The 14868-nt window shown below is 43.3% G+C and overlaps 1 protein-coding gene across 1 annotated transcript; it reads right to left on the minus strand.

Moving 5' to 3' along the window:
* Positions 1-305: 305 nt before the first annotated feature.
* LOC133922732 (uncharacterized) lies at positions 306-4611 on the minus strand. The gene is made up of 8 exons (XM_062368187.1): positions 3379-4611; positions 2453-2486; positions 2126-2317; positions 1333-1422; positions 1177-1242; positions 993-1084; positions 855-902; positions 306-733 (listed from the first exon to the last, which is right to left on the minus strand). Exons 1-8 carry the CDS (start codon positions 3789-3791, stop codon positions 619-621), a joined length of 1050 nt encoding a protein of 349 aa, XP_062224171.1. The 5' UTR covers positions 3792-4611; the 3' UTR covers positions 306-618.
* Positions 4612-14868: the final 10257 nt, after the last annotated feature.

Here is a 14868-nt window from a genome sequence, read left to right on the forward strand (position 1 = left end):
ACGAAATCTTAATACATTCCGTCCTTCCATAATCTAATGGTACACGTGCAGGTGAGAGAAAATAGGAGGACATGTGCCCATTTGAGGTTAAAATATTTCCCCGATCAACTATTTGTTGCCAAGCAACCATTTACCTTGACTCTGAATTTGATTTCTCTTTTACAGTCTACAACACATGCAAACAACGAGAGCTCAGCTAGTAATCACCAAATTGCGATTAGACACGTACACTTGCACTCATCGCATCAGCCATATAGTACTCTCTCTGGTCATAAATACATTACTAGTCAGCTCTACAAAAGAAGTCAACGAATATCATCTCCATTTCAATTCTCACCAATCAGTCAACTATACACAACCATTCATTTCCCCCTTCTTTTTTGTTCAGTTTCCATGACTGCAAAAACTCTTAACCTGTGTTGCTTCCATGTACATCAAACTATATGGTGTAAAACGCATGTGCCCCTCTCCTCTATTCTTTCCTTGGAGAGAGAGGGCACCTGCATAAGAATCCCACAAAGAACTCGATCTGCCATTATTTTGTCGCTTGCATTTCTCATCGCCATTTCTGAATGAGCTGCTCGCAACGGATGCCAAGGAGACGGCTTGGCTTGTGCTCTAGCCTCTGACGAACGAGCCTGAGAACCACTTGGAGAGCAGGTGGTGTTTCAGTTTGATCACCAGTCTGAACACCACGTAGCACGGTATTTGCATGACCGCGGCAGCGAGGTACCTGCGCATGCCATCGAGATGCGAAATCTGTTAAAATTGCGATCGAATTCGACTGAGGATGGTGAAAAAGGTTGTGTGGAATCTATGAGAAATTGCTCTCATGATGAGTTAAGCGCCATTACCACAAAGGTGAAAAATTAGATGACAAGTCGAGGAATGGGTAAGGCCACCTGCCAACAAGTCACATGATGATGTTGGGTTAGTACAATGAAATGCAACAGTGCAAGGAGTACTCTTGGAACTGAAGCTGGAAAAATTACCAAATTGGAGATGCTGCATGGACAATCCATTGAAAAATGACGTAAAGAGCGGTCCAAAAGAAGAAGTACGCAATTCGGAACCAAGGGAAGAGCTGTAAAATCATGCAAAATTTGAAACGTCGTGAGCAAAAGCGTTCATGAACTTGGTTAAGTGATCATCAACAGTAGTCACTCGTGTGCTTACCAAGCTATTTAGAGCAGCTTCGCCAAGCAGGAAAACAGCATTAACTGAATGCATCCCTATCAGCAACTGTCAGAGGAGAATTAAGTGATCAATTAGCATCGATTTGGTCGAAATGTGAGATGCCATATGGGGATGACATGAAACATGTCCACTCACAAAGTTCATATTGTAATCTTTGATGGTAAGGAATGGGAAAATGATGAACCAAAACACACAGTCAGTTAGCATCACCGCGCCTGCATTTGTCTGTCAACAGTAAACAAGATATGAGACCTGTGTGGCTCAATAGTAGAAACATAAAAATAATCAATTTTGAATTAGTTGCTACTAATGGGATGGTAAAGTGTAGCCAACAGTATAGTCCAATCCTAATGGGGCTTATTCTGAAGCTATTCCCCCTAGGTTATCATCCATTCATCCTTGTAGTTATCAATTAATTCTTCTCAAAAAGCGAAAGGTAAGATTTCCACGTTGTCCTATGCCAGCTTAGGCAGACATTCAGTCACCATTTTGATACAGTTAGGCCTAGCAAATCAATCCAAAGGAAACAGGTTGCTTTTATTCTTGATGCCACCACTAAAAGAGTCAGCCCTACACTTCAGAAAAGGGGAAAAGTTGATTCAGCCCTTCAAGCAAGCAAGAAGATAGCATGATGCTGTAGAGATTAAACATTCGGAAGGGACCAGCAGCAATGCAGCTCATGTAGGAGGCTACAAGCCCTTGAGGTGTGACCAGACAAAGATGCTATGTGAGCACAGTATGAACACACTACTTTAGTCGTTAGCGCATGATGGTAACTACCCAGCACTAATAATTGCACCTGAAAAGAAAAATGAGACCCCTCCATGTATTCAACACCAAATCAGCAAATGTCAGTGTAGGCAAATCTGAAAAGGTTTCCAAGTGGATAATATTTGAAAGTATTTGGTGGTGTGGAATCCTCTTTTACCTGATAGATGATCTGGAGCAGGTACCCCCAGAACCCAGCAATCTCTCTGGAGCCATCTCCTTCGGCAAAGCTCGGCTTAGCAGCCGCGCCACGCGCAATGTAACTCCTGCCAAGCTCCATATCTGCCGTCGCCGCGGCGGCATTCTCATCGGCAAACTTGCTGCAGCCATAGATGGACAGCGCCGTGCCAAGCTGAATGAACAATTCACAGAACAATATTGTTTCAGATAAAGGTGGTGCAAAAGTCATTGACATGCATCATTGGAGTGAGAAATTCAGTGAAGAGATAAATTATTTGGTTGTGATTGTGAAAGAGGAAGGGCCTACCCCGAAGTAAACCGTCACCAGAATGAAGGTCCACCTGCGTGACAGACAGTTCAACAACCTCTTAGAGGAAGCTGGGGGTCAAGTACTACTTCTAAGAGCAGAGTTACAAAGTAGAAACACTAGTAGCTATTACATCTTTTGCAGAAAATTTCGGTGCTACCAACCAGTCACAATCTCAGGGTTTTTTAAAAAAAAGAAAAAAAAAAGAATGATACATATTTGTAAAATAAGATAATATCAAAAGGTAGGCGTTCATTTATAATTAGATTCATATCAGAAATGTTCAGGTTGAATGGAACAGAAAGTCTGCAGCCATTTAGTTGGAGTGGGTATTCTTACAACACTATCCACTTATCATGTATGAAGCATTGAGTAGCCTGGCCATACAAACAGAACTGCATAACCAACCCTCTGGCCACACAAAAGCGTTTCTTAATTGTAATACAGAAAAAAATCTACAGTGAGGCCCTTTTCCAATTGTTAAATTAAAGCAAAGCAGTACTTCACCTAAAAAAGTCTCTAAAATGTACTAAAAAATTGCACTGGTGATCCGTTTTAAAAAAATTGCACTGGTGAAGGGGGAAAACACAATAGATAGGGGTCGCTTGATGTGTAAGCCAACCAGCAAACTGTTGCTAGCCATCAATTGTGCACAGTAGTATAACAGAAAATGCAGTGAAATTGATTGATGGTTCCATTATTGTTTCCAAGAACCTTGCTCAAAACCAGTTGAAAACACCCTTTATTTCCCTAAAAAACTTGAAAATTTCAACAGAACAGAACAAATGCCAAACTTCTTGACCAAATTATTTTTTCATCAACAGAAAAAAGAACGCAATCTTTATCCAACTTTGCATCTACACCATCCAAACTAAAAAAAAAATCAAAACAAAAAAGGTAAGGGAAGACAGTAACAAGTCACTTACTGAGTGTAGTAGTAGAAGATGTTGCCACCATCGGAGATGACAATGACAATGAGCAGGCTGAGGAGGACGAAGAAGGAGATGAGTCTGTAGGCGAGCAGCCACGCCGGATGGATGTCCCGGAGGCACGGCCGCCACGCTTCGTCGTCGTATAGCACCCCGGGCCGCCTCCCCTTCCTGTCCCCCTCGCCGCCGCCTGCTCCCGCCGCCGCCGAGGACGATGCGCCGCTCGGCCGGCGCTCGGTGCCGGGGCCCTCGTGTCGCCATATGAGGTAGGCCGCGACGGACATGCATCCGAGCACCCAGAGCGCGCACAGCCCCACCCGCCAGTGCAGCCAGTAGCGCAGGTCCGTGGTGTCCGCCGTCGCCATCGGCTCATATGCCCGCGTCGAGGAGCCACCTGTCGTGAAACGCATGCCCAGCCGTTAGCCCTCGATCACCTCCCCCCTCTGCCCTGATCCCTCCAAGAACAGCAGCCTCTCGGAGCATGAACAACACACAGGCTCTGGTGTTCTTGGCCCCCCAACCAGAAGAATCGCTTCTTCCAGCAATGGCAATGCACAGAGCACACACACTTGAAACAGTAGCGCCCTATCCTATTCCTAGCTAGCAAGCGCTCAGATTCTTGTAGCTAAAGCAGAAGGAAATGCAAATGCAGGGACAGGAAGCGTATGCTTGCAGCCAGGCAGCCAACCGACGGCGAGCCCAGGGCACAAGGATTGCATGCAGGGGAGGCAAGGAAGGAGTGCATTGATGTGCAACAAACAAACAGAGGTGTGGCGATAGAAAGATGCCAAGCTTGGCGTCACGAGCTGTGCCTTCCCTTCCCTTCCCTCCTCTTCGCCGCGCTCTCGTTCTCCCGATCTCTTATCAAACAAGGCAAGCAACCAGGAAACAAACAAACAAGAAAGGAGCACGCCTGCCTGTCTGTATCAGAGGTTCAGAGCTAGGACTGACGCAGGAGCAGCAGCAGTGTGTGTATTGCTGTTACAGCGGAAGCTTGGCTGGGTGGCCAATGCGAGGAGGGGATGAAAGAGAGGGGAAGATGCTTGCACGCAACAAGGGGGGGAAAGCTACAAAAGCTAAACGGAGGGAGACCAACAGAGGTGAGGTGGGGGAATGAGATGCTTTGCTTCTTCCTCCTTTGGAGGGAAATCTCTCTAGTTTATATACATACACACATCATGAGGACACACTGCTTGGACACAACACGCATCTGATTTGTTTATCTGCTGTAGAATCTCCCTTGCCACAATCAACTTCTCTCTCTCTCTCTCTCTCTCGCCATTGTGGGACAGCGTAGCGTACAGTAAGCAGTAGCTTTTGGACTGACCGGAGTCAGCCAGCTCTCTCTCTCTCTCTCTCTCTCTCTCTCTCTCCTTGCATGGAACCAATGCTGCTTCTGTCCCCGTCAAATCCACGGTCACCCTGCACCGACACGGTCTGTGGGATTTCGTTTTCTGGCACACAACACAGCGCGTTTTTTCAAACCTTCACACTGTCCTGGTGGTGACTTGCACGGCTGTTTCAAGGAAAGAGAAGAGGGAACAGAAGTACTACATATGCCGTACATGTCTAAATACAAGATTACTCTGTAATGTGCAGTAAATCAGTTTCGGTGGCCAACAATTTTACTGAATTTCTTCACCGTAAAGTGTAAATATATCTTACATAAAAGATACGGATCAGTAGCTAGTTATTTGCTTTCATATGCTTATTCTTCAAAATGGCATGTCCCTGAATTTGCTGACATTTAGTTGCTATCTTGTAACTGATCCAACACGAACCGACTTCTAGCAGTTTTGCGACGAATCTAGGGGACAAGGTGATTTCTTGAACGTTTAGCAGAACAGGAAACCTTGCCGGCCAAGACTTGGAATATGCTCAAACCCAGATAAGACCACAGCCAAGCTAACCTACTCGATCTCTATCAGTAGCAGGAGAGAATAGAACGAGCATGCTGTCAAGAGAGAAGGGCTATGCAAGCATGATGATACTACCATTTGACAAAAACTCTACGTGATGCAAAAACTAGCATTAGCTAGGCTTAATGATGCAATTCTGACGAGGTTTTTTTAGTAACCTAGTGATCGAGTATCATATATAGATGGAGCCATGGAGAAAAGAGCAGGGGGAAGGGCAGGTGGCAAGCAGGACGACGGCCGCGATCGATGGTCCAATGAATGGCTTGTCCTCTTGCACTTTTGCTTGCACGCTGATGCATGCAGCATCTCTCATGTTCATCTATCTCACCATGGCAAGATGGAACAGCTAGAAGGATCAGAAAGGGTCGTTGCGGCATGATTCTTTGGTGACCCAGCTCATCGAACGGAAATTGTCACACGGAGCTGTTTGGTTTTCCCCCTCACAAAGCCAAACTAAAGTTGAGGTGATGCTAAGTAGTGTTTGATTTGATGTTTTGACGGACCAAAAATCGGGATAGTCATTTTAGACGCTAAAATCTTAACTAGATTTGCAAGAGCGTGGTCAAATTTTGTCCTTATCCAAACGGAAGCCAAATTTCCAAAGCGTGATCAAATTTTGGCTTAGCTTCTTGGAGGACAACAACCAAACAGCCCCATAACCTTACACACATAGCTTATTTGGACCATTCATTTACGTTCAGATTCGTGAGTAAGTGATGAGAATAAAAAATTTGATGAGTATAAAATATAAGGGATAAACGGCTAAAATAAACTATATATGCACAAATACATACGGCTTTACATTTCTACCTAGCTCATAGGCTTTTGAATCGGTTGCCACAAGATCGGCAAACAGATAGCTCACGGCTATGGTAATTAAGCAATTAGCCAAAAAGGGATTAGATTAAACGAGGTAGTACGATTAGGGCGCGTATCATGGTCATGATGAGTGACACAAGCCGATCTTTTTAGGGCGATGTGTTCATTAAGGGTTGGAGATTCTCTACGGCTGATGACTTTGTCATGGATCCCAATGTGTGCTTCATGATGCTATAGGACTGAGATAAACTAACATGTAAAGGCAAAGGCTAGTTGAAAGGCTGGAAGCAATCAATACAGCTTCATGTTCTTCAGCCAACACTTGCTCAAGATTAAATTCCACATATATTTCTCCCAAAAAAATTCCACATATATATCATGGCTAACTGGCTGATATATCGTGAGTTTTTTCATGATTATTTAAAAAAATTGTACAATATAAAACCTGTTTTAGGTAATTTAAAGCTTTCGTTCATTTTCATAAGTTAACTGTACAGTACAATAGTACCATGGAAAGCTGGAGGTGTCAGGGTCAAGAATTAATTTGCAATTTTCAGTGTTAGGAGTACTGAACAAATGGAAACTGGATACTACATTTTTCATTATGGATTGCACTCGATTAAGCTCCCCAACAAGCACATTCAACCGCTCAACACTCAAGAGTGAAAACAGTACTGTAACCTGACCAGGGCTTAGAGATGAGGCAACTAATCAGACCACAGAGGATCCTAGGTTCTAAAAAAAAGACACGTGTCTTACAAATCCTAACTATTTTTTTGCATGGACATAAAGAAACGTAGAAGAAGGTCAGACATCACTCTCCATAAATAAAGATCAAAGCGAAAAAAAATCTGAGAAACAAAGGGAGGGAAAAAAAGAGAGAAAGGCAAAAGGCATGCAAAGCAGCTCTCTGCTCAGTCAGCACTTCTTTCAGCGCGCCACTGCACATGACCTACCATAGAGCTGAAGTACGCATTGGCAGATATTTTGAACAAGACATGATCTCTTTGATCATTATTATTTTATTAAATTGTATTTACGAAATTTATTAAATTTATGATATTATAAAAGTATTTTTAAGACAAATCTACATATATAATTTTAAGTTTTCAAATTGAATATTTTGAAAGCTATTGTCAGTCAAATTTAAAAGTTTGATCGAATTATTTCTAAAACAACATATATTTATAACCAAAGCGAGTACTACTCCTACACGGTAGGAATTAACATACCATAACACTATATTAAGGTGGTATTAAAAAGAAAGTAGGAAGAAAACCATGTACGGAAACATGCACATGCAAAAAGTTGATAAAGTGCAATATTGTCACACACACTAATACTCCAATTTTTAAGGTCATCCTGACACAGACAGTGTGACATTCTGAAATCTAAAAATTGATCAGTAACTTTCTCACAAGAAAATTTGCATATAGATAAACAACAATAGAATAGACGAATTCGCAAAATAGGAAAGAAGAAACACAGTAGGTCAGATGGATGATGGATTGTGAAGGAATCTGGTACGGAGCACAGTGGCTACTGGCAGCAAAAAATCGATCCTGCTGGACCAAACGAAGATTAAAGGGAAGCATTATTGGATTATTGATGCAAGATGCTTCATTCATTCAGTTGGTGAGGCTACAGATATAAATTAAGAAGCGCATTGAAATGGGGAAGGTTTTCAGTTTGCCCCTGCCTGCATGCCACGGGAATGGAACGGGCAATGGCAGATAGGACAGCTTCGTCCGTATCCATGGCCATGGGATTGGGACGCAACTCAATGCTTCTACTGCTAGCTAGGCGTAGCAAGGAGAGTTCAGTGTCACAGCAGGGGAACCCCTCCAGCGGCGTCCTTTCTTTATTTTTTTCACAACTCCTAAATTTCAAACGTCCGCCTCTTTATTTTTCTACACCTCCTAAATTTTAGATACTTGAAATTTAGGAGACTTGCTCAGGGACGGTGTCTTTCTGACCACAGTTCCGACAGGGTTGATTAGGAGGACTTCGTTCGTCGCCAGGCTTAGAGAATATTCGGGGAGGAAGGTTGGCTTGACGACGGAGGACAGGCAGTGGACGGTGCTAGGGTGGGAGCGAGCGGATATGACTCGGTAGAGTCAGGTTAGTACAGCAAGGGGTGATGGCGGCGGGACAACTTTGTAGACGGGTGGAGGCGAGTGGGGGAGCGTGTTGCCAGCATGTCAGAGCAGACGAGTGTAGCGAAAATAGCCCTATTATGCTATGATTATGATTTTAGTGATTAATAACAATATAGTCAGTAGGACTAACATGTTTGTTAAAATATATGTTAGTAGAGTTCATTGATGCAATACATGAAGAAGTTACTATAGCTGTGCCAACATTGTATTGAATTGGAGAAGTTTGAGTAAGATTTGTCTCACCGAATGGTCCGGTGCTATGTGTATTTGAACTCACCGGAGTATACTTGTCAAATAGGAGAGAGGCCTGAATACATTACTATAAGGTCTGGTGTTTAAACAGAGTGCTCACCAGAGCAATTCTACACCTCCTAAATTTCAAACGTCCCCCTCTTTATTTTTCTACACCTCCTAAATTTTAGATACTTGAAATTTAGGAGACCTGCTCAGGGACGGTGTCTTTCCGACCACAGTTACGGCAGGGTTGATTAGGAGGACTTTGTTCGTCGCCAGGTTTAGAGAATGTTCAGGGAGGAAGGTTGGCTTGACGACGGAGGACAGCCAGTGGGCGGTGCTAGGGCGGGGGCGAGAGGAGACGACTCGACAGAGTCGGGTTAGTACGGCAGGGGGCGATGGCGGCGGGACACCTTCGGAGGCGGGTGGAGGCAAGCGGGGAAGCGTGTTGCCAACATGTCGGAGAAGACGAGTGTAGCGAAAATGATCTCATTAGGCTATGATTATGATTTTGTGATTAATAACAATATAGTCAGTAGGACTAACATGTTTGTCAAAAATATATGTTAGTAGTTCTCATGGATATAATACATAAAGAAGTCATCGTAGCTGGGACAATGTTACATTGAATTGGAGAAGTTCTAGAAAGATTTGTCTCACCGGATGGTCCGATGCTCTGTGTGTTTGAACTCACCAGAGTATACTTGTCAAATGAGAGAGATGCTTGAATACCTTACCGGAAGGTCTGGTGTTTAAGCAGAGTGCTCACCAGAGCAATTTTATTAGAGAACGTGTTGTGCTGAAGAATGAAAGTTAAGCCTCACCGGATAGTCCAGTGATCAGTGAGAGTTACACCGAAGCATTTCCGGAGAAAAGAAGAGAAGACTCAACCCACCGAATGGTCTGTTGTTGAGAAGGATAAATACACTGGAGCATTATTACCAGAGAATGATGTAACCGCTGAAGATTGAAGGTTCAACCCATCTGATGATCCGGTGTGAATGAAATGGACACCAGACAATATACAGAATAATGAACAGTGCAAAGAGGCAGAACAAAATTCAACGCATCGGATAGTCTGGTGTGAATGGAATGAACACTGGATAATACACCGGACAATAATATAGTGCAAAGAGGCAGAATGAAGTTCAACGCAACGGATGGTCCGGTGATTAAGTCTATGCACATCAGAGCATTATTTTCATAGAGGGTTATAAGGGCTCGGATGGCTGAAGTTAACTCATCAGATGGTCTAGTGATGAAGTGATTTGCACCAGATGTATACATCAGAGCAATTTACACAGAGAAGAAGGAAAGGTTCGGATGACTCAGGATAACTCACCGGATAATCCGGTGGTAGAGATGAAGTATACACCGAAGTGTATGGTGTTTAGAGAAGCTTGAGTGGGGTTTTAATAGCTAGTTTGTACTCACCGGATGATCGGGAGTTAGTACTATTGTTCTTGCTGGATCATCCGATGTTAACAACTTTTCAGAGCCGTTGGGTTAACGGCTATTGCGCAAGTTTGAGGCTATAAATACCCAATCACTCGACTATTTGAAGGTGTTGGAGTCCAAAGAAGTTCATGTATACGTGAGAAGACATTCAAGCCACCAAAGTGTTTAAAGTGATCATTCAATATAATTAAGCATACTATTAGAGAGTGATTAGTGCTTATAGACCTATAGAGAGTGTTGCTAGGTGATTGCTACCTAAAGAGGTGATTAATGAGTGATCCAACCGTGTACCAAGTGACATGCCGGCATCTTGGAATCTTGATGACTCACCGGTAAGCTTGCTGACCCTCCGACTTGGCGTGGAGCAGCGGTAAGACGATTATGCGGGGACGCGGAGACTCTAGCCTTGGTGGCTTAAGCTCCGAAGTGATCACGACAATAAGGAACGGAAGATAGGCTAGTAGTGAGACCTTGCCTTGTTCGCTCGATGGCTCATCCGGGTGGAAAATCTTGTCTTTGTAACTTGGTGGAGCCGTGACCGGTACCGATCGGGAGCATATCTTTGTAAAGCTTTAACGTGGACTAGAGTTAGTATTGATGCCATCGATGCCGCGGGAAAAATCTTTTATGCCGAATTTACTCTATCTATCTTATTTACATTTCCGCATTTACATTCTTGTAATTTACCTTTTTAAATATGTTACACACTAAATAAATTTAAAATATATTTAAATAGAAATTAATATAAATTTATCTTATATAGTTAAAATAGTTATAATTATCTTAATTCACCTATTCTGACCGATTCTTTCAACGAGACCTACAGTAAGGGATAAGAAAAACAGTAACACACTTCGAATGCCATTGAATTCGTCGCGGAACAAAAACTAAATTTCAGCATCACAGATAGCAACACTCTTATTTTCTTTCTCGTTACAGGGACAGCCAGCGCCGCTTTCGCTGCAGACCTGCAGTCGCTGCTGTCCCAACAGCTCCTGCGCATCGGAGGACGGGAAACGAGCACGAGGCCATGCAGGAGCAGGAGAGGATGAGAGAGTGGGACTGGGGTGCCTGTGCTCCACACTGCTCTGCATGGGGCTCCGTGCGGAGTGGGAAGCCCAATCACTCGCGCGCGAGTCCATCGGCCGGTGACCCCCACCCACGTGTACGGCCTCGATGCCTCCTGGATTAGCCCGAGGCTGAGCTGACCAAGTGTCTTTAATTTGCTCCGACCTCGTTCGTGCTCCGGGTTCTGGGTCCATAGCTGACGAAACTGATGATTATTGGGCAATAATGTTGGAACCTTCCATGTTCGATCAAGGTGATGCGATGCAAACGTCACAGATAAGTCCCTCACCTCACTGGTATAGCATCGATTAACTAGCATTTACTTTGTTGATTGTGCTAATTTTTTCCCCTTTCTTTTGGTTTATGGCATAGATATGTAGCATGCCTTGATTCTTAAAGTATGAACAATCATAGTGAGCCTGTGTCAGTGAGAAAACATAAGCGTTCCAACAATTTTGGCCAATTTGAAACTCGGAAAAGATTCTCCAAATTGAGGGTGTGTACGGTGGGATGATATTAGTTGTTTATAAAAGATACCGCATAGGAATTTAGATGATATGAATAAGAGAGGAGGAGAGAGATGTTTTCTAGTAATTAATAAACGGTCTATTAGACAGCTTGTTTGTCTTCTAAAGCACTGTATAGGTGGTTCTTGTTGTCTGGCATTACATGTAAGTCTTTTAGACAATTTTTATAGACTATTGACCATATAAGTTATTTTTAATACTATCTATAAATAATATGAATGTGATTTATAAACAACCGTTATTTAAACGTACTAGCTGGTAGGTAAGTTCTCATGGATCGTACATATGTTCTCATGGATCGGACCGCATCTATTATCCAATGAGAGGAACAAACATACTCGAGACACAAGGACAGTCCTACTACAGCAAAAGGTCCCAAGCTGAGACTAGTCTGTGATCTAGACACCCTGACTGCTGCTGAATAATCAGCAAATAGTTGGCTAGCTAGCCCTAGCCCAATAGCCAATAGTATCATCGCGAAAGAAAAAGAAAAGGAAAAAAGAAAAAAAAGAAAAGAAAAGAAAAGAAGAGACACTAGCCCAATAGCACAGTGCATGCATGCGACTGTGACAACGATAACAAATCTGTCTGTCTGTCCATCGATGGATTGATGGATAGGCCACCACTAAGCAAATGTGCTATTCACCCGCTAATCATGGATTGGATGTTTTGTCACATTCCCACGCATGTCAATGAGCTATAGATATATAGATCGAGAAGCTAAGGGTGCATAATGCACAAATGGCGCCAAAACGTCTGCACTGCATGCATGCAGGCATGGATGGACCATCTCCTCTCTCTCTCTCTCTCTCTCTCTCTCTCTCTCTCTCTCTCTCTCTCTCTGCATGCATGATTCGGCTGGTAACTTACGTGCCTCGTACCTTACCCGTTGTTACGGCCCAACGCCCGGGACGCCGGACCTACCCTGTCGCCCCCGGTGAATGAACCCTGAATGGTCGCCATCACGGGAGAGGGAGACCACAGCAAAAGGAACAAGAAATGCAAAATGGCTCCTTCCTGTCTGATGCAGAGTTTTTTATATTTTCAAATCACAAAAATTCAAATATATACATTCGTTTTGAAAAATTGTAGATGTAGACTCATGTCATCCGTTGGAAGAGCGGCATGTTTAAAAATAAAAAATTTGTTGCCTTCCAATTTTCTCAAAATTTAAAACACTATCGAAATAGTCATGAAAATTGTAAAACATTATGTAGTATAGAGGATGTTGTATCATCTAGCTCTCTAAAAATTTTCAACTCAAATAATTACTTGTGCAATGAGAAAAAAAAAAGGCACATTTCCGGATCTCTTTCCATGCATTGTGCAAAACCAAAGGAGAAAGCAATGTATTCCGGGAGAGTGGGGGGAGGGGGGGGGGGACCATGCATGCATGCGTGGCTGTATGTCGTCAATGGCGTGTTAGCGGCCATTTGGCGACAAAAAGATGATGCTTGTCATATTGGCTCTCAATCCAGGCTGTATGAATGAAGCACGTGACTGAACGGGGTTTGATTGCGATAATTTTGAATTCGTTTGGTGGCTGATCGACCAGCATGCATGGAAGAAATTCGGTGATGATGAATAATTGTGCTTTAATTTAGATTATGGATAAGACTAGCTGGAAGAATAATCTTTATAGTTTTTTTGACAATACTATCCAACTAGCGGTAAAGTTTTAAGCTTTAATACTAGCTGCTGAGTTGTAAGAGTCGAAAGAATAGAATCATCTTGCTACTTGGGGGTTAATTTCATGCTTTCTAGATCGATCCTGCTTTCAATTACTATCACTATAGCATCGTTTCTAGATAGAATTTTTTAGAGGTAGTCAAACTTAGTTCCATGAAATATTGGATCTAGAGCTATGAGTGAATTAATGGTATTTAATTGAGTTATCTAATTTTTATTTTGATCTTAAATTTTTTTGAACCACTTTATTTTATCATACTAATTTTAGATCCATTATGTACCTTGAAGTTAGAGTTATGCTAAACATCCCTATATATAGCAGTGTCATCATAGGCGAAAATATAAGTTAGTCTTATCCTGGTAAAAGAAAAGAAGAGACGAGCTAGATCACTACTCAGTGAGTCCTCGGTGAATACGCAGAGCGCGAGGACTGATCTGGTGCAAAAGGCGCATGATTTGGGGTGGCGATAGGCCGGCACCCACGCGCCCAAATCTGTCAAAGATCACAACAGGCTCCTCGTGCCACTCTGGCTGCCAGACAACCGGGGATGCAAGCCCGAGAAAGTAAGAATGGAAGAGACTGTGGTGGTACTGTACCTGCAAGCCTTCTCTTCTCCCAATGGAAGGATCGAAGGAGCACGCCAGCACGGGGAGAAGAAAGAATAGAGAAAGCTGACTGACTGAGTGGATAGATAATTGGGAATTGCTAGTGCTCATGTCCTCCTCCCCCTAGAGATTCTCCGCGGAAGAAGAGACAAACGCGGCTAGCCATGGCAGGCAATGGCCATGGGGTTGGGGACTTGGAGGAGGACCAAAGAAAGACGCGTGAATGGATGCGTGGAAGACGGTGCAGCGACAGCAGCAGTAGCTGCACTGGCATGCGAGCGCTGCGTGGTCTTGCGAGGATGTGCGGGCTCTGTCCTGGCATGTTTCTCCTCACCCTTGCTGCGAGCTCGACCTCCGGTAGTCCGGTTGACTTGCTTACATCATCTCTAATCGATTCTTGTTAGACTCTAATTTTTTTTTATCAAAGTATTTTCGTTTTTTTCAGTGTTTTAATAGTTTTTCTTCATAGTTTTCGTCACAGAAGGATTCTCAAAATCATTACGTCCAGAACAGGATTTACGAATCACTTAGAAGTAAAACTGTTGGAGATGAGGAAAAAAAAAATAGAAATGAAGAGAGGAATCGGGAAGGAAAATAAATGAAAGAAATACGGTAAGGATGATCTTATTTGTCGTATTGCATCCCACAAGGTTGCAGGAATTGACTGACGCGACCACATATTCTCTGGGAGTATAGTGTGGTCTATCTATCTTATAATCTTCCCCTGAATATAGTGAGTGCACAGCTCTGGTTTTCAACTCGTTTGGAAGGTAGCACTCGACTTGTAGGCAAGCGCAGTCGTCCGCAGAATCCGTGGTGGTTTCAGTCGATCTCTCGTAATCAGAGCACATCCATAGCCCATGAAGCGGGGGGGGGGGGGGGGGGTACTACCACTACAATACGTTGCATGCTTTTCTCTCCTAACCAGCTACGATCGTATGTACCTGTACGTGTGCCCCAAAAAACAAACTTTCAGCAAAGCAAGCAACAGCCTAAAATATTTTCAAA

The sequence above is a fragment of the Phragmites australis genome, chromosome 6 (genome assembly GCF_958298935.1).
Source record: "Phragmites australis chromosome 6, lpPhrAust1.1, whole genome shotgun sequence".
NCBI classification, from domain to species: Eukaryota; Viridiplantae; Streptophyta; class Magnoliopsida; order Poales; family Poaceae; genus Phragmites; species Phragmites australis.